At 46.2% G+C, this 26,440-nt stretch overlaps 1 protein-coding gene and 1 long non-coding RNA gene across 7 annotated transcripts in view; one reads left to right on the top strand and one right to left on the bottom strand.

Annotated features, from left to right (window-relative positions):
* Positions 1–26,440, bottom strand: part of LOC309373836 — a 265,180-nt gene that overhangs the window by 43,770 nt on the left and 194,970 nt on the right. The window lies entirely within an intron of this gene.
* MC4R (melanocortin 4 receptor) lies at positions 181–13,265 on the top strand. 6 transcript variants are annotated; one of them, XM_081918320.1, is made up of 7 exons: positions 181–901; positions 999–1,131; positions 1,538–1,691; positions 1,871–2,808; positions 3,153–3,742; positions 10,416–10,584; positions 11,152–13,265. In XM_081918320.1, the coding sequence occupies exon 7, from the start codon at positions 11,532–11,534 to the stop codon at positions 12,531–12,533; it is 1,002 nt and encodes a 333-aa protein (XP_081774446.1). In that variant the 5' UTR covers positions 181–901; positions 999–1,131; positions 1,538–1,691; positions 1,871–2,808; positions 3,153–3,742; positions 10,416–10,584; positions 11,152–11,531; the 3' UTR covers positions 12,534–13,265. The 6 variants fall into 6 exon arrangements, with proteins under 6 accessions (XP_081774446.1, XP_081774444.1, XP_081774443.1 ...); XM_081918318.1 differs by having other exon boundaries at positions 181–1,123; positions 1,531–1,691; positions 1,871–2,255; positions 2,704–2,808; XM_081918317.1 differs by having other exon boundaries at positions 181–1,123; positions 1,531–1,691.

The raw sequence follows: 26,440 nt of genomic DNA, 5'->3' as shown, positions 1-26,440 counted from the left end.
ATTTAGGCATTGATGGGAAGGTGTGAGAAGCACAAACTCCATTTAGCTGATTTGAAACTGACCCTCAATTAAGGGAGTGCCTTAATGCACTTGCACTGATTTTCTGCATATTCAAAATTCCTGACATTTTGCCCAGTATTTCTCAGCATGGCTGTATTCCAGGCCATCTGTAAATTTAAAAAGCATTTTCACAGCATTTTTTCGATGTGTGTAGATTCTGCCTAAATGGATCTTACTTCAGGACAATTTTTCCAAATCTCTGCCCCGGCCAAATTTAGTCCCACCCAGTTTTAAGTACTAGGTGCAATTCATTTCTGACCTGAAAGCTCCACCAGCTGTATTTCTGACTGATCGTAATCCCCGCCCCCCTGCTTTTCTGACCTCTTTTTCCAGTATGGCCTCACATAGGGCAGCTTCTTGGCCTAACCCAGCCACCAACTCCCCTTTTCTGACTTTCACCAGTATAGTTTTCTCACTGGGAAGGATAACTTAATATTCTGCTCTTTGCCTCACATCTCCAACATCAGCCAGCATTCCCAGCCGTCTCACAACTCCCCATTCTTCACTGATTTGAACCTCCAGCCAACCCAACCCTGTTGATTCCCAGACTGGTGAAAATAAATTTACTCCACCCAAGCCATGTCTGGAAATATTAAAGCCAATGATTATTTTATTACAGTTATTCTTTATTTAATTTGTATACAGTACTGCCCTTCACCCAAAGATCTCAGGGCGGTTTGTGGCAATACGTAATGTTTTCTTTCTCCTCCTTCAGACCCTGGACTCAGCTTAAAGGTAAAGGGTCCCCAACCATTAGGTCCAGTCGTGGCCAACTCTTAGCCAGCTTCAAATAAAAGCTGTTGTAAAGTGCAGTGTACAACTGTGACAGTAGATGGTGATGGTGAGCTATGGCAAATTCAATGTATTTCCCTCAAAAAAAATACACTTTAAAAAAAATTTTTTTTCACAACGTTGTGTTTTTTTTAATATGTGTTTAGATTCCACCCAGTTGCCAGAGCGCATTGTTGAGGAAGGTTGCTAAAGTCACTGCGACATGTGCTCCATTGTGACACATCCCCTTGCTGGGTGACTTGCCAGACATCTTGGGCAAGAGGGGAATAAGGTGAGAGAGTTAATGAGTTAGCGAGCCATTTTCTTAGGGGGTTACTTTGTCAGTCAGAGTTACTGTAAAGCATTAGGCAGTTGTTGTGTTGGTAAGAGAGGGAGGGGAAGAGATGCAGAAAGCCACTGTGATTCTGCCACTATCCATGAAGATTTAGCACCACGGAGGACATTCCCTCTCCAATCATGGGTTGGTTTTGTTTTATTATGTATGATGTGTTTTTATATGGTGTGTTTTTATATTTTATATGGTGGTTTTATGTTGTGAACCATCCTGAGACCTGCGGGTATAAGGCAACCTATTATTATTATTATTATTATTATTATTATTAAAAGATTAGCCTTATAAAGCTGATTATTATTATTATACTTCAAGCAAAGTGCCTCATCTTTTCCTTTGTGGAGCAGTTCAAAGCAAGGCGTCTGCAAGTTTCCAGGGCCTTTTGAGAAAGATGTTCTTGGTGTAAAGTCCTTCTGCTGGCCTGGAAGACGGAGGAGTGGAAAATCCTCGTGTTTTTTCGACCAACCCTGTGTTCCGAGGACGGATGGGACTCGCTCTTATTCTTCAGGTGAGCAAAGATCCGTCCTGGCGGGGAATTGTTCCGAGGCCAGTGAGAACCTGGCTAATGGGTTAAGAAGGAAGTTGATCTCTCCTTCGAGGAGACTTCCATGGCACCTCTTTCAAAGAAGGGAGACAATCATTTCTCTCTCTTTTTACTTTTGCCCTTTCCCATTGTTTCATCGACAGGGACTTTCCATTGTGGACCCGCTCGCAGTGAACCCCTGCTCTCTGGGAGCAAGAAGTCAAACCTACTGGACAGGACAATTAGAAGTCTTTAAAAAACTGGCCACAACTTTATTGATTCCTGGTGTGGGTTGGACAGGATGCAGGATAAAGAGTTGGCGAGGATAAAGAGTTGGCAAGCTTTCCTCTGTTGCCAGCCTAGGAGTTCCCCAACGGCTAACCGCCTAACCCCAGGCGTTGCTCCTAGGGGGGAAAGGTGTTTGGAGCTACGGTCTGCAACAGCCGCCCACCCTGTGACCGGTTGAGCAGCCAATAAGCCGTTCCTTTTCTTCCAATGGAACCTGAGAACAAGTCAGCCCTCAAAGGCATCAATGCTGTCGGAGAAAAGGTATTGCCGCTACCTTCCTCGCTGCTTTTGAAGTGGAAGTCCAACACTGAGCGTCAGTGTGGCACCTTTGGGCTCACCTGTACCTGCAGAGGCCTTTTCTGGCACCCACAGCATCCTTTCTCCAATTCTCCGGCCTCGATTAGGCCCAAAACCAGCATTCTGACAGGCGCGCTTCAACTGCCTGTCAATCACTCTGTCTCCAAATGAGACTCCATCACAATTCCTCTGCTGTCCAGCATTCTGCTCCTCTTAAAAAAAAAAAGATTGTGCTGAATGCTGCAAATACTTCCATTTTCTTTATTTTGTGGGAGGGAATATTCCCCAATGTCACATCAATCAGTGGCCGGGCAGCATTTCCATAGGTTGCCTTTTAATATGTGATTTTTAAATTTCGTGGGTTTGTTTTTTTAAAAAAAATCTGATTCTGAACTGGTTCTCCCTCTCACAGGAACCGAGAAGTTATATTTCCATTGAAAACATGAATGGCAGGAATCAGGCAGCCATCAAGACCTGTTCACTGCTGACAAAGGCAGCCAGACTCCTCAGTCTGAAGGTACATCTCTCACATGTATTTATTAATTTGGAAAACTAAACGTTCCTCTTTCTAGCCCCAAGAGGCTCTCAACTAACATGGTCCCAGGAAGACTCAGGTGGCATTTCCTATCCTCTTCCTTAATGTTGCCTTTAAACCCAATGCCTACTAGGTTGCAGGTCCCAGTGATGTCCTCTGGGATGAGATTGGAGATGAGCATCTCACTCCACCTGAGTTGCAAGAAGGTCATCTCATGGCATCCTTACTTTGGCTTGCTTCTGCTTCTATGTTGTACCCATTATCTGGTGTGCATTTTTGGCAACGCAAAAGGCATGTGACTTTGCCTTTTGTCATCTCTACTGCAGGTCATTGTCTCTCCGGAGCTGTCTGACCCACACCATAGATTCAGAGGAGGTAACCTCCAAACCATAAAAGCAGAGAATGACCCAAGACGACTCACTTTCCACATTAAAGCCATCACCTGTAGCCACAACTTAGTTGCAACATGAGACGAGATATGAATCTCCAGGCTGAATCCAAGTGTTGTGTGGCAGCGATGGAGGGACCACAATTTGTTGATTTTGTTGTTATTGTTAATAGTTACTGTTTTCAGAGTTTGTAGGGATGGTTTTTTAGGGCTTGTAGTTTTTGATATTCTATCACATTTTTCTTTTGTGGGAACACCCTTTGAGAGCTATTGAGCTGTGAATAATGAATTTGCAATAAATGAATGATGAATAAACCAATCTCTCATGGCTGATTGACTCTAGGAGTATAAGAGAAGGGATCTATCGCTGAGCCATGGTAAAATCTTTGCTCCTAATGCCTCCAGGTTTACATGGGATCACTCTTTGCAGCCCAGATACATCTTTAAGGTGAGTAGGCAGAAAGAAACTTGGATCAGTACATGGAGAGATCCAGGTGTTCAGAGCCAGGGTGGAGCCAACCATGAAAGGTAGATAAGAGTCTTGATTGCTGCATTCCACTATTTTACAGGAAAACACAAAAGGCAGTTTGCTAACGACAACAGATTCTTTGAGCATTTGCAGCGTCACATTTTGAACTTTTTGCAGACCCTGCATTAGTCAGCCACCAGCTCTCAGCCTAACCTTGCTCACATGGCTGTCGTGAGGATGTAGAATAGGACTGCCATATGTCTGGATTTTCCTGGACACTACCAGGATTTGGGCAGCAGAATGGCATCCGGGCAGATTTCTGCTGAATTGGCAAAATGTCCAGCAAAAACCCAGACGTATGGCAAGGGTGTGTCTGTCATTTTTTATTTTAAAATCCATAAAAATAAAAAAGCTACCAAGCTTAATAATTTGACCCCCTACCCCAAATCAAATCATTGAAGGGGGTTGGATGAGATGACCCTTGTGGTCCTTTCCAGCTCTACAATTCAGTGATTCTGTGAAAATCAGTTCAGTTCCAAGGCATCAGCCAGTTTCATTCGGGCCTGATCATTGCATGTTTATTTAGATGCATAAGTACCACTTAGGTTCAGTTCAGCTTCCTCCCCAGTTTAGTGTGCACAAGGGGGGTACAGTGGTGCCCCACAAGACGAATGCCTTGCAAGACGAAAAACTTGCTAAACGAAAGAGTTTTCCGTTTTTGAGGTGCTTCGCAAGACGAATTTCCCTATGAGCTTGCTTCGCAAGACGTATTCGTCTTGTGAGTTCTTGCGAGTTTTTTCCCTTTCCCCTCCTTTTTCTAAGCCGCTAATAGCCGCTAATAGCGCTAATCCGCTAAGCCGCTAATGGCCGTGCTTCGCACGCGGAACGAATTATTTTCGTCTTGCGAGGCACCACTGTAATTGATTGTGAAAAGAAGTTATTTTAGGCCTGTAGCTACTAGAGGGTGGGGTTAAAAAGGTTTTTAAAAATGAATCCATATTCAGTCTTCATTACTAGACAATTTGAAAATAAAATAATAAAACTGCAATTACATAAAATATTGTGGGAAGGTAGGAAATGCAGAAATGCAAAAGTGAAAAGCATTGGTTTTTTAAAGAAAGCATTGGTTTGAAAAGTGTTGGTTAAAAACAATTGCAGTACGTCGAAACATCTGCTTGGTCAGGATCTGATTAAGGGCAAGAGTGGAGCATCTTATGTAAGCTTTTAGTCTGAGTTTATTGCTGAAGAAACATTAGCAGGACTGATATAACATGAAGTAAAATGAACTAAAGTAGTAAATAAGGAGATGAAATAGAATGGATAAATATAATTATATGCAAGAAAAGGGGGACACGGGTGGTGCTGTGGTCTAAACCACAGACCCTATAGCTTGCCGATCGGAAGGTTAGCAGTTCGAATCCCCACCCCATCCCGTTGTTTGTCCCCAGCTCCTGCCCACCTAGCAGTTTGAAAGCACACTAAAAAGTGCAAGTAGATAAATAGGTACCGCTCTGGCGGGAAGGTAAACAGCGTTTCCGTGTGCTTTTCTGGTTCGCCAGAAGCGACTTAGTCATGCTGGCCACATGACCTGGAAGCTGTCTGCGGACAAACGCCACCTCCCTCGGCCTGTAGAGCGAGATGAGCACCGCAACCCCAGAGTCGTCCACAACTGGACCTAACAGTCAGGGATACCTTTACCTTTATGTAAGAAAAAAGGTTAAAATATGGAAACCGGGGGGGGGGGGAGTCTGAGGGGTTTGTTTAATCCCAGTATTGTATATATGAAAAATGTTTGGAGTGTATGGAAATAATGTTAATATAAAAAAACTGAAAATATTTTGTTTTTTTTAAAAAAGTATTGAAATATGCTTCTGTGTTCCAATAACACTGGACTCCCAACAGGGCTGGAAGCATACATTTTTTGAAATAGGGGAGAAAAGAAAAGGGGGGTGTTTCAAAAGGGTAAAGAACCCCAAGGTTCTGAACTGTTTGCTTTTGCACTTGAGTTTCTCTCCTTGGGTTAACAGCAGCCTCTCAAATCGATACACAGAGCTCACCGCCTGAGGTGGGCTGGGGAGAGATGGAGGAGAAAAACAGCAGAGCATATGGCTTCAAGGCGAAGAAAAAGAATCCCAAGAAAGAGCCTATCATTTGTATTTATTCGAGTTGTGCAGATGGAAATTGACATCCACAACAAAGGGGAAGCAATATAACAAGTTAGCCAGAGAAAGTCCAAGTTACGAATCTAATGAAAAGCAAGTTACAAAAACCCTCTCTTGAAAACTGAATTGCTTTAAATAGGGTTGCCACATGCCTTCTTTCCTCCGGTTCTTATCCAAACTACAAAATCAAGATTAATATGCTACAATCACCGGTTTCCCAACCCGAACTCCACAGAGCAATTTAACCTTTACCAATCTCCTGTAAACATCTGCCGACTTTAAGAGGATGATTAATTTTCAAAACCGGCTATTGCCAACACGAAGATAGCTCTCCGAGTGTCAAGTAGAGATTAATATTTTAAAGGGGAAATAAATAAGTGGATAAGGATAAAAAGAACCGTTTCTGGCAGGCGAAAGCTCCAAAGAATTTGTGACACTCGAGTTTACACACAAATCTTGCTCGGGGATTGTTTTAGAAAGCAACCAAGTGTGTTCAGAATATAAGATGTCCTCACTGCCCCTTTTAAGAGATGCTTATTTCCGATCACATTCCTCTTTTAAATGCACAGCGGATAGCTGGTTGCAGGCTTGTGTAAGCCTCTCACTATTAGATTCCTGCTAAGTTCCCTTATATCCCTCTTAAAAGAGTAAGCACACGACAATCTTATTTAAAGTCAATACAGTGGTACTTCGGGTTACAGACGCTTCAGGTTACAGACTCTGCTAATCCAGAAATAGTACCTCGGGTTAAGAACTTTGCTTCAGGATGAGAACAGAAATCGCGTGGCGGCAGCAGGAGGCCCCATTAGCTAAAGTGGTACCTCAGGTCAAGAACAGTTAAGAATGGTTAAGAATGGTACCTCAGGTCAAGAACAGTTAACAGGTTAAGAATGGACCTCCAGAACGAATTAAGTTCTTAACCCGAGGTACCACTGTAAAAAGTTTACTCACATCATCAGTTCACAGTTGGATCCCTGATGGCAGACTTAGTTACAAAGTTTATACATGTGGATCTATCCCATATGGAGATAATTCAAGTGTCCTCTGTTCTAGCTAAAAAAACCTGCTTCAACGATGGGGGAAGTGAAACTCTGACAAAAGGCCCCCTGTAATGTGCTTTAATTATTCTGATTGCAGGTTTTATAGCTGTTTATATAAATATAAACTGTTACCCATCATTCTCATCTTGAGTCTTTTTGGGTGGGTTGGCAAACTTATATAATTCATTCAGGTCCTGTTGTTTAAAATCCTGGGTGGTTTTTTAGTGAATCAGATGGTGTTGGGTTTTGGGGGTGATTGCTCCACTTGTGGGGCAGGGCAAAATGCAGGGTTTTCGCTGCAAAATGTTTGCCAAAGTTTGGCACCAGTTTGGAGCGAATCGGACATTGCTGAGTTTGGGGACTTTAACTACGAACCCAGTTTGGATGTATCAGTTACTCTGTGGGGTGCTGCAAAACACGGGGTTTTCACTGCAAAACTATGGCACCAGTTTGGAGGGGATCCCAGATTTTGGGGTTCGTAGTTCATTAAGCTGAGATGTCCACCCCTGCAAAGGAGGCCTAGTGGTTACCCCAAGTTCCACTTCAGAGTATGAACGAGATTGCAACTTCTGCAAATGCAGAACTGAGGCTGAGAAGTTGCTGCCTGCCTACGAGCTTCTAAATACTTTCCTACCCTGTTTGTAACACTGAAGCAAAATATGGACCCCATCCCGGTCTTATCTTGGACCTTTAAGGGCAGATCTGTGCCTGTTTCTTTTTTATCCTGGCCATTTCAGATTTTACAAGGATTGAAAAAGTCCGCATTTGAAAGGGAAAAGGTCTGGGACAACACTGGGCTGGGGAGACAGGCCAGTCCGGATTCATATTTTCCTCTGAAGAGTTTGGATTTGATATCCCGCTTTATCACTACCCGAAGGAGTCTCAAAGCGGCTAACATTCTCCTTTCCCTTCCTCCCCCACAACAAACACTCTGTGAGGTGAGTGAGGCTGAGAGGCTTCAAAGAAGTGTGACTAGCCCAAGGTCACCCAGCAGCTGCATGTGGAGGAGCAGGGAAGCAAACCCGGTTCACCAGATTACAAGTCTATCACTCTTAACCACTACACCACACTGGCTGTTCTGGACAAGCCCTTTAGGCTGAGAAAAAAGGTTGAAACAGCTTGGGCTTCTGTGGTGCAATGGACCAGTGCTGCCGGCAGTTAACCAGAAGATTGATAGTTTGAGCCCACCCAGAGATGACTATGGGCAGGATTCCTGAATTGCAGGGGGTTGGCCTTGATGACCCTGTGGGTCCCTTCCAACTTTGTGATTCTATGGAATACCAGCTATTATATACAGACAACAACCTATTGTACAATTTGTTGATTCTGTGAACAGATTTGACAGGATTAAGTGGTGACATTTGGTGACCTTGACATTTTACTGCCATTCTCTCGTTCCTTATAAGCATAGATTATAGAAAGTTATGTAATGCAAAAGAACAAATAGAAAAAAGGCCACACATTCAGTTTATTTTGCTCATTCTTGTGAAGAGCGGCTGAAATAATTGCATACATTTGATGCGGTGTATCCTTTTTTTCTTTTCTTTTTTCACATCTGCTTCATTTGTTAGATGATAGACAGGCTGAAATTAACAGTCAAGGTGAAAAATAAAACAGCTTTTAACACAGATGAATTAAAAAGACAACCAAAAAACTGGATTCCAGGGAACAAAAGCATGCCTTCCGCAAAAGTAAATCAAGCGGGAATGGTACATCTTTACAAATATTCTCTGCAAATGTGAACATATGATTTTACACTTGTCCCTCTCTTTTTTCTACATGTAGCTATTTACCAGTTTTAATAATGTATGTCTGCAAGAAGCAGGTGCCTTGGCCAAAAGGCAATAAATAAAGGCAAGCTTGCATACGTTGCCAAGGGTTTAGGGGGTTAACTGTTTTTAATACGTAAGGTTTGCTGTTGTTTTTGTTTTGCTGTTGTTTTTTATTGAGGGAGGGGAGATGTGTCTGGGAGCAGAGGAACTGGGGAGAGCAGGAGGGGCCAATCACAGTGGTTCAGGGTCGGAGGTGATGTGGGGAAGTGGGGCAGGCTGGGTAAAGGGCAGTTAGTGACTCGTGGGCCACCCGTCCTCCTAGCTGGGGAATTGAGGTTGCCCTTGTGGGATGTAAGAAGAATCAGGTGCAGTCAAACACAACATTGCTAGAGTAGACATGAAGGTTGTCTCAGTCCTCCAGCTGGAACTTCCTACTTTCCAGGACTGAGACGAAACTTCCTATGTGTAACCTGAGATGGGCGTGGCCTCTCCTGAAGTAATGATCCAGAACCACAGGCTGGCGACCATCTTGTCTCTCTTGTCTCTATCGATACCATCTTAACAATAGCACTACTAAGATGCACCCTTGGCTCCAGGCCAAGAGAAGAAAAGGGGGGCTTTCTCCCATAAGGCGATAGTCACCACATTTAAACTATGTTCGAACCTTTTAAGTCTGCCTTCTGGGAACCTTTGTGTGAACAGATGATTACTTTACAGAAGACTGTGTAGCGTCTTATTTTAGGAGGGATTAAACGGGGAAAATACCAGGAAATATTTACAGAGTCTGAGCAAGCTACCTGCTGTGCATGTGTTTAAAAAAGGGGAATGTTAACTCTGCTGATTTTGTTGAACTTGTAAAGACAAGTTCAGATAGGATACCTTAGACAATATATCCTCCCCCGCATCCCTAAACATCCCCACAGCCCTATCAGCCAGCCCCTCGGGTCTGTGGCTGCTGTTGCTGAATGCTAAGTCGACTGAGTAAGACCTCCATCATCCATGATCTGACTGTGGATGAGGAGGCCAATCTGGTCTGAATCACTGAGTGGGTGAGCAGGGTGGAGTTGGTCTGACCCAGTTGTGCCCACTTGGGTACTCGGTGCAGCATCAGGCCAGACTTAGGGGTCAGGGAGGGGGTGTTGCTGTGGTCTAAAGAGATTCCCCTCTCTTCTCTCCTCGGGCTCTCTGTCCAGGTGTGTGCAACGGGAATCCACAGCATCTGTTCCTAGCACAGGACAAATGGGAGATTCTGCTGATTTACATCCTGCCTCGCTGCCCGGCGGTCTCCCTGCCTGAGCTGACAGAGCCGGTCTCAGCGGTGGTGTTGAGGACTCCCAGACTGCTGGTTCTGGAGGACTTCAACATCCATGCCGAGGCAACTGGCTCTGGGGTGGCTCGGGACTTTAGGGCTGCCATGACAACCATGGGGCTGTTCCAATATGTTACTGGCCCAAACATGTAGCAAGCCACACTCTGGACCTTATTTTCTCAACTTGGCAGGAAGAAGATGATTTCAATGTGGGGGATACTGACATCGGGCCCTTGTCATGGTCAGATCACTTCCTGTTGAGACATTTCCCATCATCCTTAACCATTGTCCATGCTGGCTTGGGCTGATGGGAGTCCCATAATAACTGGGGGGACCACACAGCTCCCCAACCTCTGTGATACAGAATACAACTATGTTCTACATTTCACTTGACCATAATGCAGATCACTTATTTCAAACATCATGATTCCAGTCCCCCCCCCCCCAAGGTGCTATTATGTCTCAAGGCAAAAGGAGGAGGAGAAGAAAAGCAATAAGGGCATCTCTACAGCTCCTACTTAAACGGTTTGTCATTCCCACTCCTCAGAGAACCATGGCAGACTGTCAGCGAGTGAACAGAGCTATATAGCATATTTGAAAAGAGAATTCTGAATACAGGTACTTGAATGCAGTACAATTGAACTAACTCTGGGAACATGGGGGGGGGGGATCAAAGGCTAATTTATTCCGGAGTCATTACTTCTTGCACTAAAAGCTTTGTCTGATCCTGGCATTCCTAATCAAAACAAAGTAAATTCAAACAGAACAGCAGCATCATTGAATAATCATAATACAAAGCCCTAACTTGTAACATTATGTATATTCTTAGAATTTAATTTCCACATCCCATGGAGAATGATGCTGATACTGTTATAAAATCTCAACAAAAATCAAAGGCAGCAAATGAATTTTGCTGTGCTTCTCTGGCGTCTCCCGTAGCTTTGGGGAGCAGTGCAACATCAGAAGCTGTTTTGCCGAGCTGTGTAAAATCCTGAAATGTATTCAGCATCTCCAGCCTGCACACATCCCTTTCTCTCTATTGGCTGATCAGTAAATGGGAGGTGGGGCATGTCTCTTACTACCTTTCCCCCCCAATACAGTATAAGAAGCAGTAGCAGCAGGCAGGCAGGCATTGCACAGAAGGCTGAGTAGTAGTTATGGTTTTCAATGAAGTATCTCTCTCAGTAGCAGGGACTAGAGCACTCTAGCCTCGTGCTTTTACAGAGAACAACAGAAAAGTAATTCTTGACGCTCCCGGCTTCCTTGAGAGGGAGGCAGCATTCAGCTACATCATTCCCAGCGGGTACAACAGGCGATTGCAGAGTTGGATAAGCCAGCAATAATTGCAAAACACTGCAGCTTTACCTTGTCTATCAGAGTCTGGTTTCCTGCTGCTGTACACCATCCCACTCTTTGGAAACGGCATTCGACCAGTTCTGCAGCTCCCCAGCCAGTGAAAAACCCCAAAGAACTATTCAAAGAGGGGAAACCACTGACAGGTGGATTTCATTACCAAGCAACAACCTGGCAAGCCACCACCTGATTTGGGACCAGCGCTTTGTGAGATGAACTTCACACAGCACTATGGAGTTCACGAACCTCTCGGCTTGTGGAATCGCAGCTACGGACTACGTGGTGGAGGAGGCACGAATCGATCCCTGGGGAAGGCTTACTCTTCGGAAGGCTGCTACGAGCAACTTTTCGTCTCTCCCGAAGTGTTCGTCATGCTTGGCTTTGTCAGCTTGCTGGAGAACGTGCTGGTGATTGTGGCCATCGCCAAGAACAAGAACTTGCATTCGCCGATGTATTTCTTCATCTGCAGCTTGGCGGTGGCCGACATGCTGGTGAGCGTCTCCAACGGGTCGGAGACCATCGTCATCACCCTGCTGAACAACACCGACGCGGACGCACAAGGCTTCACCGTCAGCATCGACAACATCATTGACTCGGTCATCTGCAGCTCTTTGCTGGCCTCTATCTGCAGCCTGCTCTCCATTGCTGTGGACAGGTATTTCACCATCTTCTACGCTCTCCAGTATCACAACATCATGACTGTGAAGCGTGTGTTCATCATCATCACCTGCATCTGGGCTGCTTGCACCATCTCGGGCATTCTGTTCATCATTTACTCTGACAGCAGCGCCGTCATCATTTGCCTCATCACCATGTTCTTCACCATGCTGGTCCTCATGGCTTCTCTCTACGTCCACATGTTCCTGCTGGCCCGGCTGCACATTAAGAAGATTGCCATTCTCCCCGGCAGTGGCCCGATACGCCAGGGTGCCAATATGAAGGGGGCCATCACCCTGACCATCTTGATTGGCGTGTTTGTTGTGTGCTGGGCTCCACTGTTCCTTCACTTGCTCTTCTACATCTCCTGCCCTCACAACCCTTACTGCATCTGTTTCATGTCCCACTTTAACTTGTACCTCATCCTTATCATGTGCAACTCCATTATTGACCCTCTTATCTACGCATTCCGGAGTCAAGAGCTGAGGAAAACCTTCAAGGAGATCATGTGCTGCTGCAGCTTGCGAGAGCTCTGCGATTTCTCTGGCAAATACTGAGTGGATGTGGCTCCGCTACCACACAGACACACACTTGCCACTTTTAAGGCTGTCTTGGCTACATCCATAACAACGAACCTCTTCCTCCTGTAGTTATTAGTTGCATCTTTCCTCCTTCTCGCTTGTCATGCTTCAAGTGCAATTATTTCAATGTCAAAGCAGTGGTGGTGATTGGAAATGTTCCGACAGACTGCAATTAAAGGAACAATGTCAACTTATTTTTGAAACTGCCAGACACCAATAAATGGATGCTGAGGATTGCAAAGAAACAATTGCCTTATAAATGCACGTAACTGTGCAGATATAAAATGCACACAGCCGTGTTCTTAGACTTGCTCCATTACACTGCATTTGTTCAAGAGCTGGAGTTGGTTTAATGCCTCACACCCATGTTGCTAATTTTAATTAAAAACTAGTGGGCGTTGTTACAGGGCTCTGTTTTTATTCCACACTGAGCTCAACTGTATATTAAACAGGCATCGTTTAATGGCATCAATCTAGCTAAAGTTAGATAGAACTAGCAACCATTGGGGTCACTGAAATTGGATTTTTTGGAGGGGACTGTAAATTATGCTGTAGATGGTGTTATGAGCAATGTTTTGTTTCCCTGAAAGTGTTCATATAGGATTGTGATAATAAGAAATGTCGTTTGTATTTATTTACTTGCTTGATTTATTTAAACATGTTTGCTCAAGGTGAAATACAGAATTAAAGCACACCTTAAACACAGAATCGAGCAATTAAAGTCACACAGCTTAAAATGTATGTCGTCCGATGCCCTGTGATTGTCGAATGAAGGGTGGTATATAAATTTAACAAACAAACAAACAAATCATTTAAAAGCATGTTTAAAATTACATAAATAAAGGAAGGGATAAAAGCACTCTACATTAAATGTTGGATCAGGTTAGCTCCAAACTAGATGTTTAGCAGCAGTCCTAAGGGGTCAGATCTGGCCTCCGAGGAAAGCATTGCTCACTGCAGCTGCCACATTGTTGAAAGGGTGCTGAAGGAAAAGTGAGCAAAGACTTTGAGTGAAAAGACCAAGAGGAAGGAAGGGACTTTGCCCTTTGCAACTGTGCAGCAGCCTAGAGACATTGTGGAGAGCACCAGTCCTGTACCATCTCCCCAGAACCCACTTTGTCATGGCACAAACATCCTTATACTGGTGATGCTCCAGGCTAGCCCCCGTAGTGCTGGTGCACCTGCATGTGATGACTGGACAGGCAGACACACAGTCCTGAGAGATGGCATGTTACTCTACGTTTCAGGTGCCAAAGCCCTGCAAAGGACATAAGGGGGGGGGGCTTGTAGCACTCCTGGTCAAGGCTTAAAGTCCTAGGTCCTTTTTAATACTCTAAGAGGCCTGAGGGCTTAGTGCCCCTTCCTTGTCACTATGCTGCCAAGGGGAGCAAGGGAAATGTAGCGTCTACAAAACTGGGCAGATCCAATGTAAAAACAACTCTGAAAATGTATACAGTCGTACCTTGGATCCCAGACGCCTTGCCAGTCGAACGTTTTGGCCCCCAAACGCCATAAACCCGGAAGTGAGTGTCCTGGTTTGCGAACATTCTTTGGAACCTGAACATCCAACGAGACTTCCACGGCTTCCGATTGGCTGCAGGAGCTTCCTGCAGGAAGCCGTGCCTTGGTTTCTGAATGTTTTGGAAGTCGAACGGACTTCCAGAACGGATTCTGTTCGACTTCCGAGGTACCACTGTACTTGATTCTGACCAAACTAAGCCTCCTGAGGTACATTTTGCTCTAAGAGGCTTGGTTTGGCCAAAAGCGAGTACAGTGGTACCTCGGGTTACAGACGCTTCAGGTTACAGATGCTTCAGGTTACAGACTCCGCTAACTCAGAAATGGTACCTTGGGTTAAGAACTTTGCTTCAGGATGAGAACAGAAATCGTGTGGTGGCGGCACGGCGGCAACGGGAGGCCCCATTAGCTAAAGTGGTAACTCAGGTTAAGAACAGTTTCAGGTTAAGAACAGACCTCCAGAAAGAATTAAGTACGTAACCAGAGGTACCACTGTATACACTTGCAGAGCTAATGCTAAATACATTACTTCTGGTAAATGAGCCACCATAGCCACAAGAGGGCCATGAAAACTTGTGTCCCAGGCTTTTTAGATTCGTCTACCCATGTACTGTCTGAAACCAAAGGGGTCCATGGGTTGCCAGATGTGAAATATATTGGCTATTTTTCAGCTTTTCTACTTCACTAATCCTGAGTCCTTTATTGCCCCATCACAATAATTTCTGCACGGGTGTGTTTTTTCCTCCCTCTCTCACAAATTTTGACGCCTATAAAATAAAACACTTTACGACCAATTAAAGCTGGAATTAACACGCCTGTAAATGGTTGAAGGAACATGCACTGCAATGAGCACAACAATTATTTTCAAAGCAAGCGTCTAGCCCTGGAAAAGTACAAGGAGTGTTCCCATTAAATCTATAAAAGAACATTTTGGATCCCCCAAACTATGACTCAGCTAAGCTGGATCACTGTAATACGATGCCTTTAATTACAGGATATCTGAGATAGTTTCAGCTGCGACAGTGTGACAGACAGATATTTTCTGAACTCACACAAAGAATGAAAAGCAAGATTTGAGGTTTTCGTCATTCCCTCCCCTCCTTTGATTTATGCTTTGTTCAAATATGACAATTCACTCAGCAACCAAGTGCTCTTTGTGACGTGGCACAGACATTCATACAAAAGAGCCTTATTTTGAAGCAAGTGCAACTGCTGCTCAGAAAGTGTGTTTCAGCATTATCTCATCTGGAGGTTTCAGGAAATGAGAGGGAGAAATCAAGGCTGCAATCCTAACCCCAGATCTGGGCTGTCGGAGCAGGTTAGGAGCCAACAGACACCCTTGTATTGCCAGACCAGATATGGCCAGTAGGTGATGCTTCCTGGTTTCAATGTTTATTATAGTTTTACATTTTTATATATTTATCCATATAATGAGGGCCTCATCATATAGCCAATTTACAATGAGGAACTGGTGCTAGATGCCGCTATATATCAGTCAATATACCGTATTTTCGCTCTATAAGACACACCAAACCATCAGACGCACCTAGTTTTTGGAGGAGGAAAACAAGAAAAAAAATATTCTGAATCTCAGAAGCCAGAACAACAAGAGGGATCGCTGCGCAGCGAAAGCAGCGATCCCTCTTGCTGTTCTGGCTTCTGGGATAGCTGCGCAGCCTGCATTCACACCATAAGACACACACACATTTCCCCTTACTTTTTAGGAGGGAAAAAGTAAGTCTTATAGAGCAAAAAATATGGTAATTAGAACTATATATGATAAGGGCTTGGCGATCACTTCGGTACTTAATGAGAATTTGGCCTGCCTAGCTTGACAAGTTAACACGCCTGAGATGTGAACTCAGTGCCGGATTTACGTATAAGCTAAACAAGCTATAGCTTAGGGGCCCACTCTCTTGGGAGCCCTCCCAAAAATTGAAAGGGAAAAGAAACCTGGATGTACATTTCCAAAATATAAGATAAAAAACAAATAAAATAAAACCTACATACAACAACAGTGATTTGTGTTGTGTAGGCTCCTATGATTTAAGTAATGGACCCCGCCTGCTATATAAAAGGCCCCATTACCTTCAGTAGCTTAGGGCCTCGTCAAACCTAAATCCAGCCCTGCGTTAACTGAACTTGGCTCAACCCGAGGGACAGCTGATGTCATGAACCCTAATTGATCATAGATAAGGCCGGCACGTGCATTCACTCCCAAGTAGGGAGGAAGGTTCACATAATGTAGAACACCTGCATAGCCTGGCATCACGCCCTTGCGAGGGCTATATAAGCTCCTAACTTCAGAAGCTGAGTCGAGTCTTCATGTTTGAGTTCTACCAGTAAACGTTGGACGTTGGTCCCATCAACTGAGCGAAGGATCTGCTGCTCCTGGGGACTCCGCAGCAGCGGAAAACATGAACTTGGCCTTTGCAATTATCTCCCTAATACCCTTTTGATATTGTATCTTAAGTGGCACTTGTTAGTATGAGATATAACTGTAGACTGCTTCTTCTGCCTTATTGTCTAAGTATACCTGAAGGAGCGTCTCCTCCCCCATCGTTCAGCCTGGACACTGAAGTCCAGCTCCAAGGGCCTTCTGGCGGTTCCCTCACTGTGAGAAATGAGGTTGCAGGGAACCAGGCAGAGGGCCTTCTTGGTAGTGGCATCCGCCCTGTGGAGCGCCCTCCCATCAGATGTCAAGGAAATCAACAACTATCTGACTTTTAGAAGACATCTGAAGGCAGCCCTGTTTAGGGAAGTTTTTACTGCTTGATTCTGTTTTTAATCTCTTGGGAGCCTCCCAGAGTGGCTGTGGAAACCCAGTCAGATGGGTGGGCTATAAATAACAAATTAATTATTATTATTGTTGTTGTTGTTGTTGTCAGTCAATAAACCATTTTCTTCTTCATCTAACTGTCTGCTAACCCTCCATCTGCTGAGATCCAAAAGAACTCCTTGCTTGCTCTAACTACTAGGCAGCATAGCAAGACAAGCCCCATCCAGCAATCCTTGCAAATGCCCCTGTTTGCGAGGCCTGCTCTCGAGCTCTTGGTCACAAACTCCCAAAAGCTGCAATATCATGGCGCTAGATCTGGATATGTCCATTTTGTTCCTCTCCATTTCTCATTTTTCCAATCATCCATTCAGTTCTCCACATTTTGCAGCCATTTGCATTTTTAAAAAAATCCTCGTATGCTAATCGTCATTTCAGTGTGAATTTCTCCTGATAAACACATTTTTATATGCAGTTGTGACTAATGCACATTTTTCATTTGAAATGCAGTGTCTTTTAAAATGTTACATTCACCAATAGCTTCATTTTTATGTGCAATTTTCAAAAGTAGAATAAATGCAAGCGTCAAAGGATAGCTTTGTTCCTGTTCACGTATCGTTTTGGAAAGAGCAAATTTGATTGATTTAGCTTTTACTGTGTACTGAACTGATTGTCTCCTCCATTGCTACATGGCACTCATTACTCTTACTAAACATTAGAGGCAGAGAAAGTGGAACTGGACGTGGGTTTGCTATTTTCAGTGTTGACTTGTTATCCGCATCACATCTTGCTCTGCCCTTAGAAACTTGAACAGTGCTGGGGATCTCTTGCTCGGAAAAAAACAAATAAGACACAGCTTGCGCACAATCCCTTGGGCAAACATAAAGTTGGCTACAGGCTTTAAATGTTTGTCTTTGATGCTATGGTGTGCCCCAGCACCTCTTCTGGAAGCTAGTAGAGCAGAAACCATTTTAATTACATTATTGAACAAGCCAGCCACAGGGGCAGCACCTTGGACAGGGGCAGCAGACCAGTTAAAGGCAAAGGTAAAGGTACCCCTGCCCATCAGGGCCAGTCGTGACCGACTCTAGGGTTGCGCGCTCATCTCGCTCAAGAGGCCGGGAGCCAGCGCCGTCAGAAGACACTTCCGGGTCACGTGGCCAGCGTGACGAAGCTGCAACTGGCGAGCCAGCACCAGTGCTGCACACGGAAACGCCGTTTACCTTCCTGCTATAAAGCGGTACCTATTTATCTACTTGCACTTAGGGGTGCTTTCAAATTGCTAGGTGGGCAGGAGCTGGGACCGAACGACGGGAGCTCACTCCGCCGTGGGGATTCAAACCGCCGACCTTACGATCAGCAAGTCCTAGACACTGAGGTTTTACCCACAGCGCCACCCGCGTCCCATAAGCAGACCAGTTACAGTTGCATAAATCATCTAAGAATGAATTGTCTTTCCATACAGATTAGAGCCTTTTAAAATGTCCCCCCTGCCTCCATGATGTACAAAAAACATATTATCAAGGATAGGGTAAAATGGGAGTATATGAATCCTGATAGTTGTGGAGCATGGTTTTTAATCTGTGTTTAGTTTGGATTATATTTCTAATTAAAATACGCTTGGAAGGAACAATTGTCACATTACACAAGGTTATTCTGCATCCACAGGGATTGTTTCCTCATCTCCTCCTAGGTAAAAAACCATGAAAGGAGTAGCATAACAAACACTGCAGAGTGTCAAATACTTAATGGGATGACTCCATTTCCCCCCAAGAAGGGGAGGGGGAGAGAGAAAAAATGTAAACAATACATTATTTTCTGAAAACGATTCTGATTGTTTATGTCAATTTTAATCTCCAGCTTTGTTAATATAATGACTTTTGTGGTTCATCTTATCTGGCTTCCAGCTTAGTTGCCAGAGTCCTCTGAGATGAAGTTGGAGAAATTCCATAGTCTAGTTATTTGTATTTTCTCACTCTCCCTAGTCTAAGGGCTTGAATAAGCTGAATCCTCTGTGGACAGAATCCACTGTAATTAAATTAACACCCTTCTGGATGAAATATCCCCTTCCTCCAATGTTCTGAAGAGTTCCAGATTCAGCTAAGTTAACCTGATCCATTGCTTTACATTCTGTCTTCTATTTATGCAAGTAATTTTGCTGTTGATTCTATGCAGTTCACCACCATGACATGGTGATATCTAGACATTTTTGCAAACAAACAAATTAGATTAATTGTTCTGTAGGTTTCAAAGTTAAGCCTTCCCTTTTTTGCCCCACCGCTGCCTCATGGATCCAATAATATATTTAAAATTAGGATTAATATTATCGACATTTCTTTTTGACAGCAGGGATATATATTTTTTGCTCTAGAACTGGAAAACCATGGATCTTTCTGGCTACCTGTATAATTTCATTTAACATTTATAACAGATTCAAAATGGACAATTCTACATGGAAGCTGCCTGTACAATGAACCTACCTGTTGGAGGTTGGTGCCCTGTTTCTGAAGGTAAGCAGCTTTTGAATGAAAAACTATTCCCTTAGAGATACAGCAGGTTGCAGATATTCATTAAATGTGATTTAATGAAAATTCCAAGGACAGACTGGAACCAGACCGTTTTCTGCAGGTAAATTAATTCCTCAATCTTTAATTTCCAAACAGCACTGGTGTGATTAATTTATCTTACTACACAAGTACACTGTTTTGCTGCTATTTCTTTTTAATTCAATGAGGATCCTAAACAATGGTAGTCTAACAGCTACCAACCCTAGGGCAATGAGTATTGTCAGAAGATTTCCCGTAAAGTTACCATCTGAGCCAAGCGAAGGGCACTAGAGCCAACCTCGAGATGCTGAGGATGCAGGGACCTCAGTTCAAACAGTCACAAGCTCCGTTGCTAGGCAACAGCCGTTAATGACATGGAATGCACGGCCATCATGCCAAGGTTCTAGGAGAGTCAGTGTGGCCTAGTTGTTAGAACAATGTTAATTCCATGCAATTCAAGGGTGGTGGTATATATATTCTTTTAAATGTACATTATTATTATTATTATTATTATTATTATTATTATTATTATTATTATTATTATTCTGCTTTCCAGACAGATGTTGCCTCCTAAAGCATCTGACTGATTATTATTTTTAAAGGTGAGACAAGTCCTGTCCTCAGGTATGGAAACTCAAAAAGGCAAGACACCCAATGCAAGGGATGTGGCAGAACAAGGTACACTTCGCAACGCCCAAGGAAAAGCTTGAGATATGTCCACAGGCAAGTCCTGTCCTGCTGGGGCCAAGCAGACCTTCTCCACCCACAGCTGTATTTGGACAGAGATGGATCAACTGACCCTGTAGCCCTTTGTGCCCAACTTCAGGGGGGCTGGGGGGCTCAAGCCCCTCTCAGATCCCCCTGCGGGGCTTCTCTGGGCCCCACAGGCAGCAGGCAGCGCCAGGCAAATGCACAGGCTCACCTGAGGGGCTCAGTTGCAACCACGTTATACTATAGGTTCCAGGAGTGTGTGTGTGTGTGTGTGTGTGTGTGTGTGTGTGTGTGTGTTTACTGAGCCTGCCTCAGTGGGCCCATTGCCCTCACAAAGGGTCTCCCCTCCTGAGCCCTGAGGGAAGAGAGGTGGGTTCCAGCAAGACCCAAGGCAGCGATTTGGCTTCAAGGCTTCATTGACGCCTTTGGAGCAGACTGGGGAATACACTCTTTCAGATAGCTTGCACCTGATCCATGTAGACAGCAGCCTAAAAGTACCTTGTTGACTGAGTCGAGAGGCTGGTCCTCCCTTCTGTTCTCACCGTGATCTGACTAGATGCCTAGGAATAGCCTGCAAGCAGGGCCCGAGTGCCACAACCTTCTTCCCAGCTAGAGCTCTTGAGTGCAGCCGAAAACAAGGCTTGCCATTGGCACCTCTCAGCGGATCCAGGCCAACTGCAAGGAAACACTGTACTATACCCAACGCTGTTCTCTAGATCAGTGTTTCCCAACCTTGTGCCTCCAGATGTTTTTGGCCTACAACTCCCATCATCCCTAGCTAGCAAGACCAGTGGTCAGGGATGATGGGAATTGTAGTTCAAAAACAGCTGGAGGCACAAGGTTGGGAAACACTGCTCTAGATCACTTACGTGCTTCGATACCTGATTGTCCCTTGGGCACCTTGCAGGGTGGGCCTGGGAGGGGCAGCCTGAAGGCTTTGACATCCCTGCATGGTTGCAATGACTCCCTTCAAGAACTCACACAATCCTGCATCTTCTGCAGGAGGTCAGAAAGATCTTGCAGAGCTTTCCTTCAGACCAGCTTCTTCCGACTCGTCATTGTCACAATGATGGCTGTCAGTTCAGCACTCAGCTTCTCCTCGCTGAAGCCTTCAGGAGCAACATCAGCTGCATCCGACACTATAGAGTGTGTGGTTGGGATGCTGAGGGGAGAGAGGAATGGCACTTTTGTTAAAAAAAAAAAAAAGGTTTGTTATAAGCAACAGCTTCTCTGTAAGAAAAGTTTGACGTGTCACATGGCCTAATTGTTTTGATTATTTTAAGGATTTTATACCATTCTGTTTGTTTACAGTATTCATTGCCCACTTCTCATTGAATAGTAGAACTGAAACAGGGCTGCTTGTGTCAGAAGGGAAATGGCTGCCTTCTCACATCCACAGTTGTGATCCCTCAATTCTCTGGAAGTCCTCAGCAGCTTCTTTTGCCTCCCTTCCTCTAGAGACTCCAAGCTCCACCACCATAAGCGGGCCTTTGAAAGCAAAAGGAAGATTTCAGAGATTTTGTCTTCATTGAGGTCAATACCCTGTTCATGAGAAAATAGAGCAAAGGAACAGGAAGTTCAGAGACTGGGGAACGGGTGAGGCCCTCAGGCAGGGATGTCATATTTGGAAAGCAGATTTCTCTGACGTATTTCTAGATATGCTGATATGTACACTGGGATATGATATGTAAGCCCAGAGAGGCTTACATGAAATAAAAAGCAAGATACTCCCTACTCGCAGGCTTATATTGTAATAAAAAAAGCTAACAAACAGAAATACAACACACAAGGAAAGAGGGCAAGGAGGGCTGAGGAAAAGAAAACTCTCCCACTGAGGCAGCCTAATGAAATGGCTGCTGCCAGATGACAATTGAGGGAGAGGAGGTTTGAGGGAGCTGGCCAGTCTAAATCAGAGCCGATGGCGCTGTTTCTCGTCCCTCCTTCCTCCAGGTGTAGACTCTGGGAGATCGATCGATCTGCCGTGACACCTGATTACTTTATGATCGTCAATCAGCAGTTTATAACGGGTCCGGCACACTTCTTCACAGCTGCGCCACTGTTGCTCCCTTCAGGTCACGGCTTAGCAGAGTTGAACAGCGGTGTAAAGCAGTCCTTTTCTCGATGCAAGCATACACAGACAGGTTCGTCTATTTACAGCTCTTTATTAAAACATTTTACCAACAAAGACCGGGGCTTCTTTCAGCCATATCCAAAGGCACGTCTTTCTCTCACAGATACACAGAGAGAAGTGAAAGTACAGGGAAACAAGCTCCTCCTTAGCTTCGAAAGCTTCTGTCTCCGCCCAGCTATAAGCTGACGTCAGCAGGTGACACACACCAGGGAATTTAACCAGATAAATTCTGAACCATCACACCCCCCCTTGTGTCCCTGCGTGATACCTGTGCAACATCTTCAGTAACACCTTGTGAGATCGATCCCTTCCCCATTGCCTTGTGCCCTCCCTTGGCATCCCTGTTTGGCATTTGTGGAACCACCTCACAACTCTCAGAATCGCACTGTGCGAAACTTACCCACGCACCTGTGGCCTGATACCTCTCTGGTGGGATACCTTTAGTAGTGCGACTGGACCTCCTAGGCACAAACTCAGGTGTTCCCTCTGACTCACTTTGATCAGCAGGTGTGTCCTCTGCATCATGGGATTCCCCTTCTGACTTAAAGCGTCTTCGAATCCTCTCCATCACACTCACAGGAGAACTAGGCTCACTTTTGGGCTGTCTCTTAACAGCTTGTGGAGATGCCCTATCCTGCTCCTGACCCTGGTCAGTGACCTGGTCGTCATCAGCAGCCTCAGCCTCTTCTTCCGCCTCATCAGAACTGTCTTCTGGGTCAGAGAGACATTCTGAGAGAACATCACGCCTGACAGGAGTCTTTGACTTTACCTCCTCCTCTAAGAACTCAGCGTGTTTACTGATCAGCACCTTACTCTGATCACCTGACGGGTAAGCAAAACGCCATGCACGGGCTTCTGGCTCATACCCACAGAAGATCATTTCCCGGACTTTGGCTCCATCTGGCCCTTGCAAAGCCTTAGGCAAAGCGACAAGCGCAGGAGTCCCAAAAGTCCGCAGAAAGTGAACCTGGGGTTTTCGGCCATTTAACAAAGAGAACGGTGTGTCGCCTACCAGTGAGTTGTAGACACGATTCCAGGTGAATGACACAGCCCTAGTAGCCTCCAGCCAAAACTCAGGAGGTAACCTGGCTTCTTCCAGCATCACCTGTGCAGCCTTAACCAGAGCTCCACTCCTCAGCTCTGCCACCCCCCCTTGCTGGGGTGAATTAACTGTGTGACGTATCCCTCTTTTCAGAAAGAACTTCTGCAACGCAGAACCAGTGTACTTAGCATTTCTGTCACTGATGATCGCTTGAACCCTGGTGGAGAACCTCTGTTCCACCCCCTCAATCCAGCTCTTGATCAGCTGTGCTGCATCCTCCCTGGATTTGAGACCGTGAGTCCAGGAATTCTGCGAGAAATCATCCAGAAAAGTTAGCAGAAATCTGGCCCCCCCCTAGACTCTGTGCCTTGACAGGACTGGACAAATCTATGTGTACCAGCTCAAAAGGTTTAGTGGCCACACGTTCCACCTTTGGGTAACTGCACCCTCTCACCTTTGCTTGCTTGCAAGTGTCACAATTAATGGCACTTCCACAATTTTGAATCCTACACCCCGTGGCAACCTCGGGCAGAGTCTGCAAGTCCTCTACCGACCCATGAATTGTTCTCTGATGCCATACGCATGCACATGTAACATTATGAGCGGGAACTGTAGTACGCTGGTTGGGAACTGTAGCACGTAACGCTTGTGCTTTCTCAACCTTCCCCTCACCCCCAAGAGACGTTTTAAGAATGAAAAGATCATTCTGTCCCTTCCGCACTTTGGCCAGTAACCTCCCCCCTTTGGAGATTGTGCAGACATCATTTTCAAAACAAACTTTGAACCCCTTATTTAACAAATAAGGCACAGATAACAAACAGTGATGAACCTCCGGAACAATACAAAAATCCACCGTCTCCTGTAAAACAGAAAAATAGGCATTAGTACATTTGAGAACTCTAGTTTTCTGTCCATTCGCGAACTTAATAGTTTGTCCCTTCGGAACTGCCGTGCAATTCCACCTCTCGACTGCAGGGGTCTCTGGAACCATGTTGCGGTTAGCTGCAGAGTGTGATGGCCTGGGATTCCGAGTCTGAGAGCGATCCGGAGGAACCCCAGCCGGCACAGGAGTCCCCGCCTCCAGGGCCGGCTGAACTGGGGCAAGGCCTAGTTGCTGAGGAAACTCAAGAGCAGGCACCAGGTGAAATCATTCAGGCCCCAGAGGTGCTGGAAGACTCAGTGGCTACAGGTGAGCCTCCTCCAGGACCCAGTAACCCTTCGGCCTCTCCTGATCTGCAGAGGCTTAGGGCAGAGAGGCGAAGGGAACTGGTGTCTCCCAGGAGGAGTGCTCGCCTTAAGGCCAAGAGAGGCGGGGCTTCTGGGGGCCGGGACCGCCCCCGGCCTTAGAAGAAGATAAAGGTCAGGCAGCCCGGTCTCAGGTTGCGGGAGCAACGTCGTTGTGAAGTATCTGCTTTACCCAGTCCTTGTTTGGCACTCCCAGTGTGCCTATTCCTCGCCTGGATTCCTGCTTCTGCCTTACCAGTGTTCCTGCTTCCCCGCCTGGATTCCTGCTTCTGCCTTACCAGTGTTCCTGCTTCCCCGCCTGGATTCCTGCTTCTGCCTTACCAGTGTTCCTGCTTCCCCGCCTGGATTCCTGCTTCTGCCTTACCAGTGTTCCTGCTTCCCCACCTGGACTCCTGCTTCTGCCCTACCTCCGTTCCTGCTGACCTGCCCGGCTCCCTGTTGATCTTGGCCTACGGTAATAATACCTCATCCCCCCTGGGACCAGCACAGTTTGCTCCCGCCACACCCGCACTCCCTCTTTGTTGGGGTGCGTTCGGGAAGATTCAGAGGCCATGGCTGACCAAGCGGCTACATTGTTGGCAATAGCCCAGGAGAACCAGGCCTTGACGCACACCGTGCAGCAGCTCAGTAACGTGGTTGCGGCACTACAGCAGCGTTTGGACGCCCTACCGGCTCCTGGGGCCGACGCCCCGGCTTCTGGCAAGTACCCAGTGGCCTTGCCTGAGAAGTTTGATGGGGCTCCGGCCAGCTTTCCCATGTTCCTTGCCCAGGCCAAGCTGTATATTCAGGGGCGCGCCCGGAACTTCCCCGACGACCGCACCAAGGTGCATTTTTTGATTAGTTTGTTAAAGGACCAGGCGGCCAAGTGGGCGTTGCCGCTGCTCAGGCAAGACTCCCCCTTGCTGGCAGACTACGGGGGGTTTTGCAATCTGTTGGAGGCCGCGTTCGGCAACCCTTTGAAGGGGAGTCAAGCCAACCGGGCGATTCGGCGGTTGAGACAGGGCAAGTCCAAGGTGGCCGCATACACCACAGAATTCCGGCTGCTGGCACAGGACTTGACCTGGAACGACTCTGCTCTTCGGGACCAGTATCTCGAGGGGCTTTCAGATGAGATACTGGACCAGCTGGCCACAATGGAACGCCCCACCACGCTAGACGCTCTTATTCAGCGGAGTCTACAGATAGACGATCGGCTAGAGGACCGGCGTCAGGCTCGGGGCCGCCGGCACCTCCAGTTCTCGGCCCCGGGGTCCACCAGCAGCCCCACAGGCCCAGCTGAGTCATTGGAGGAACCCATGCAGCTTGGGGCAGTGCGGCCACGCCTCTCCCCCGCAGAGAAGTCGCGGCGTCGGGAGGGGAATCTATGTCTCTATTGTGGCGGAAGCGGACACTATGCACGATCCTGTCCTGAGAAACCGCCAACCCCAGTAGCTGATGGTCCTGGCTCCCTGGGGTCCCAAACAGCACAGAATGGGACCGCACCAATCGAAGTACAACACCTTATGGTTCCGGTACATCTATACCCTCCAGGAGGGCCATGGATTCTTACCCATGCCCTGGTGGATTCAGGGGCAACCCGCTCTTATATGGACGCTGCTTTTGCTGCCCAGCATCGGGTGCCACTTCGGAACAAGCCAGAACCGGTACAGGTGGAGGCAATCGACGGACGGCTACTGCGTTCGGGCGCCGTCACTCGAGAGACCCAGCCCCTGGTCCTGTGCCTCCAGCAGCACCGTGAGATGCGAACTCTGGATATTGCCTCCATGCCCCGGTTCCCCCTGGTGCTTGGGATGGACTGGCTAGAGGATCACAATGTGCAGATTGATTGGGTCAAACGGACTGTACACTTCCCAGACCCCAGTCCGTCTGCTGAGACTGAGATGCTAGCAGCTGCGCCCACTGAGGAGGCTGCTG

The sequence above is a fragment of the Podarcis melisellensis genome (genome assembly GCF_964234715.1).
Source record: "Podarcis melisellensis genome assembly, chromosome: 7".
NCBI lineage: Eukaryota > Metazoa > Chordata > Lepidosauria > Squamata > Lacertidae > Podarcis > Podarcis melisellensis.
The sequence above is the reverse complement of the archived record's forward strand: the minus strand, read 5'-3'. Positions and strand labels throughout refer to the sequence as shown.

Bases quoted from the DNA above. Each gene is read 5' to 3' on its own strand.
- MC4R (XM_081918320.1), top strand. From the start codon at position 11,532: ATGAACTTCACACAGCACTATGGAGTTCACGAACCTCTCGGCTTGTGG.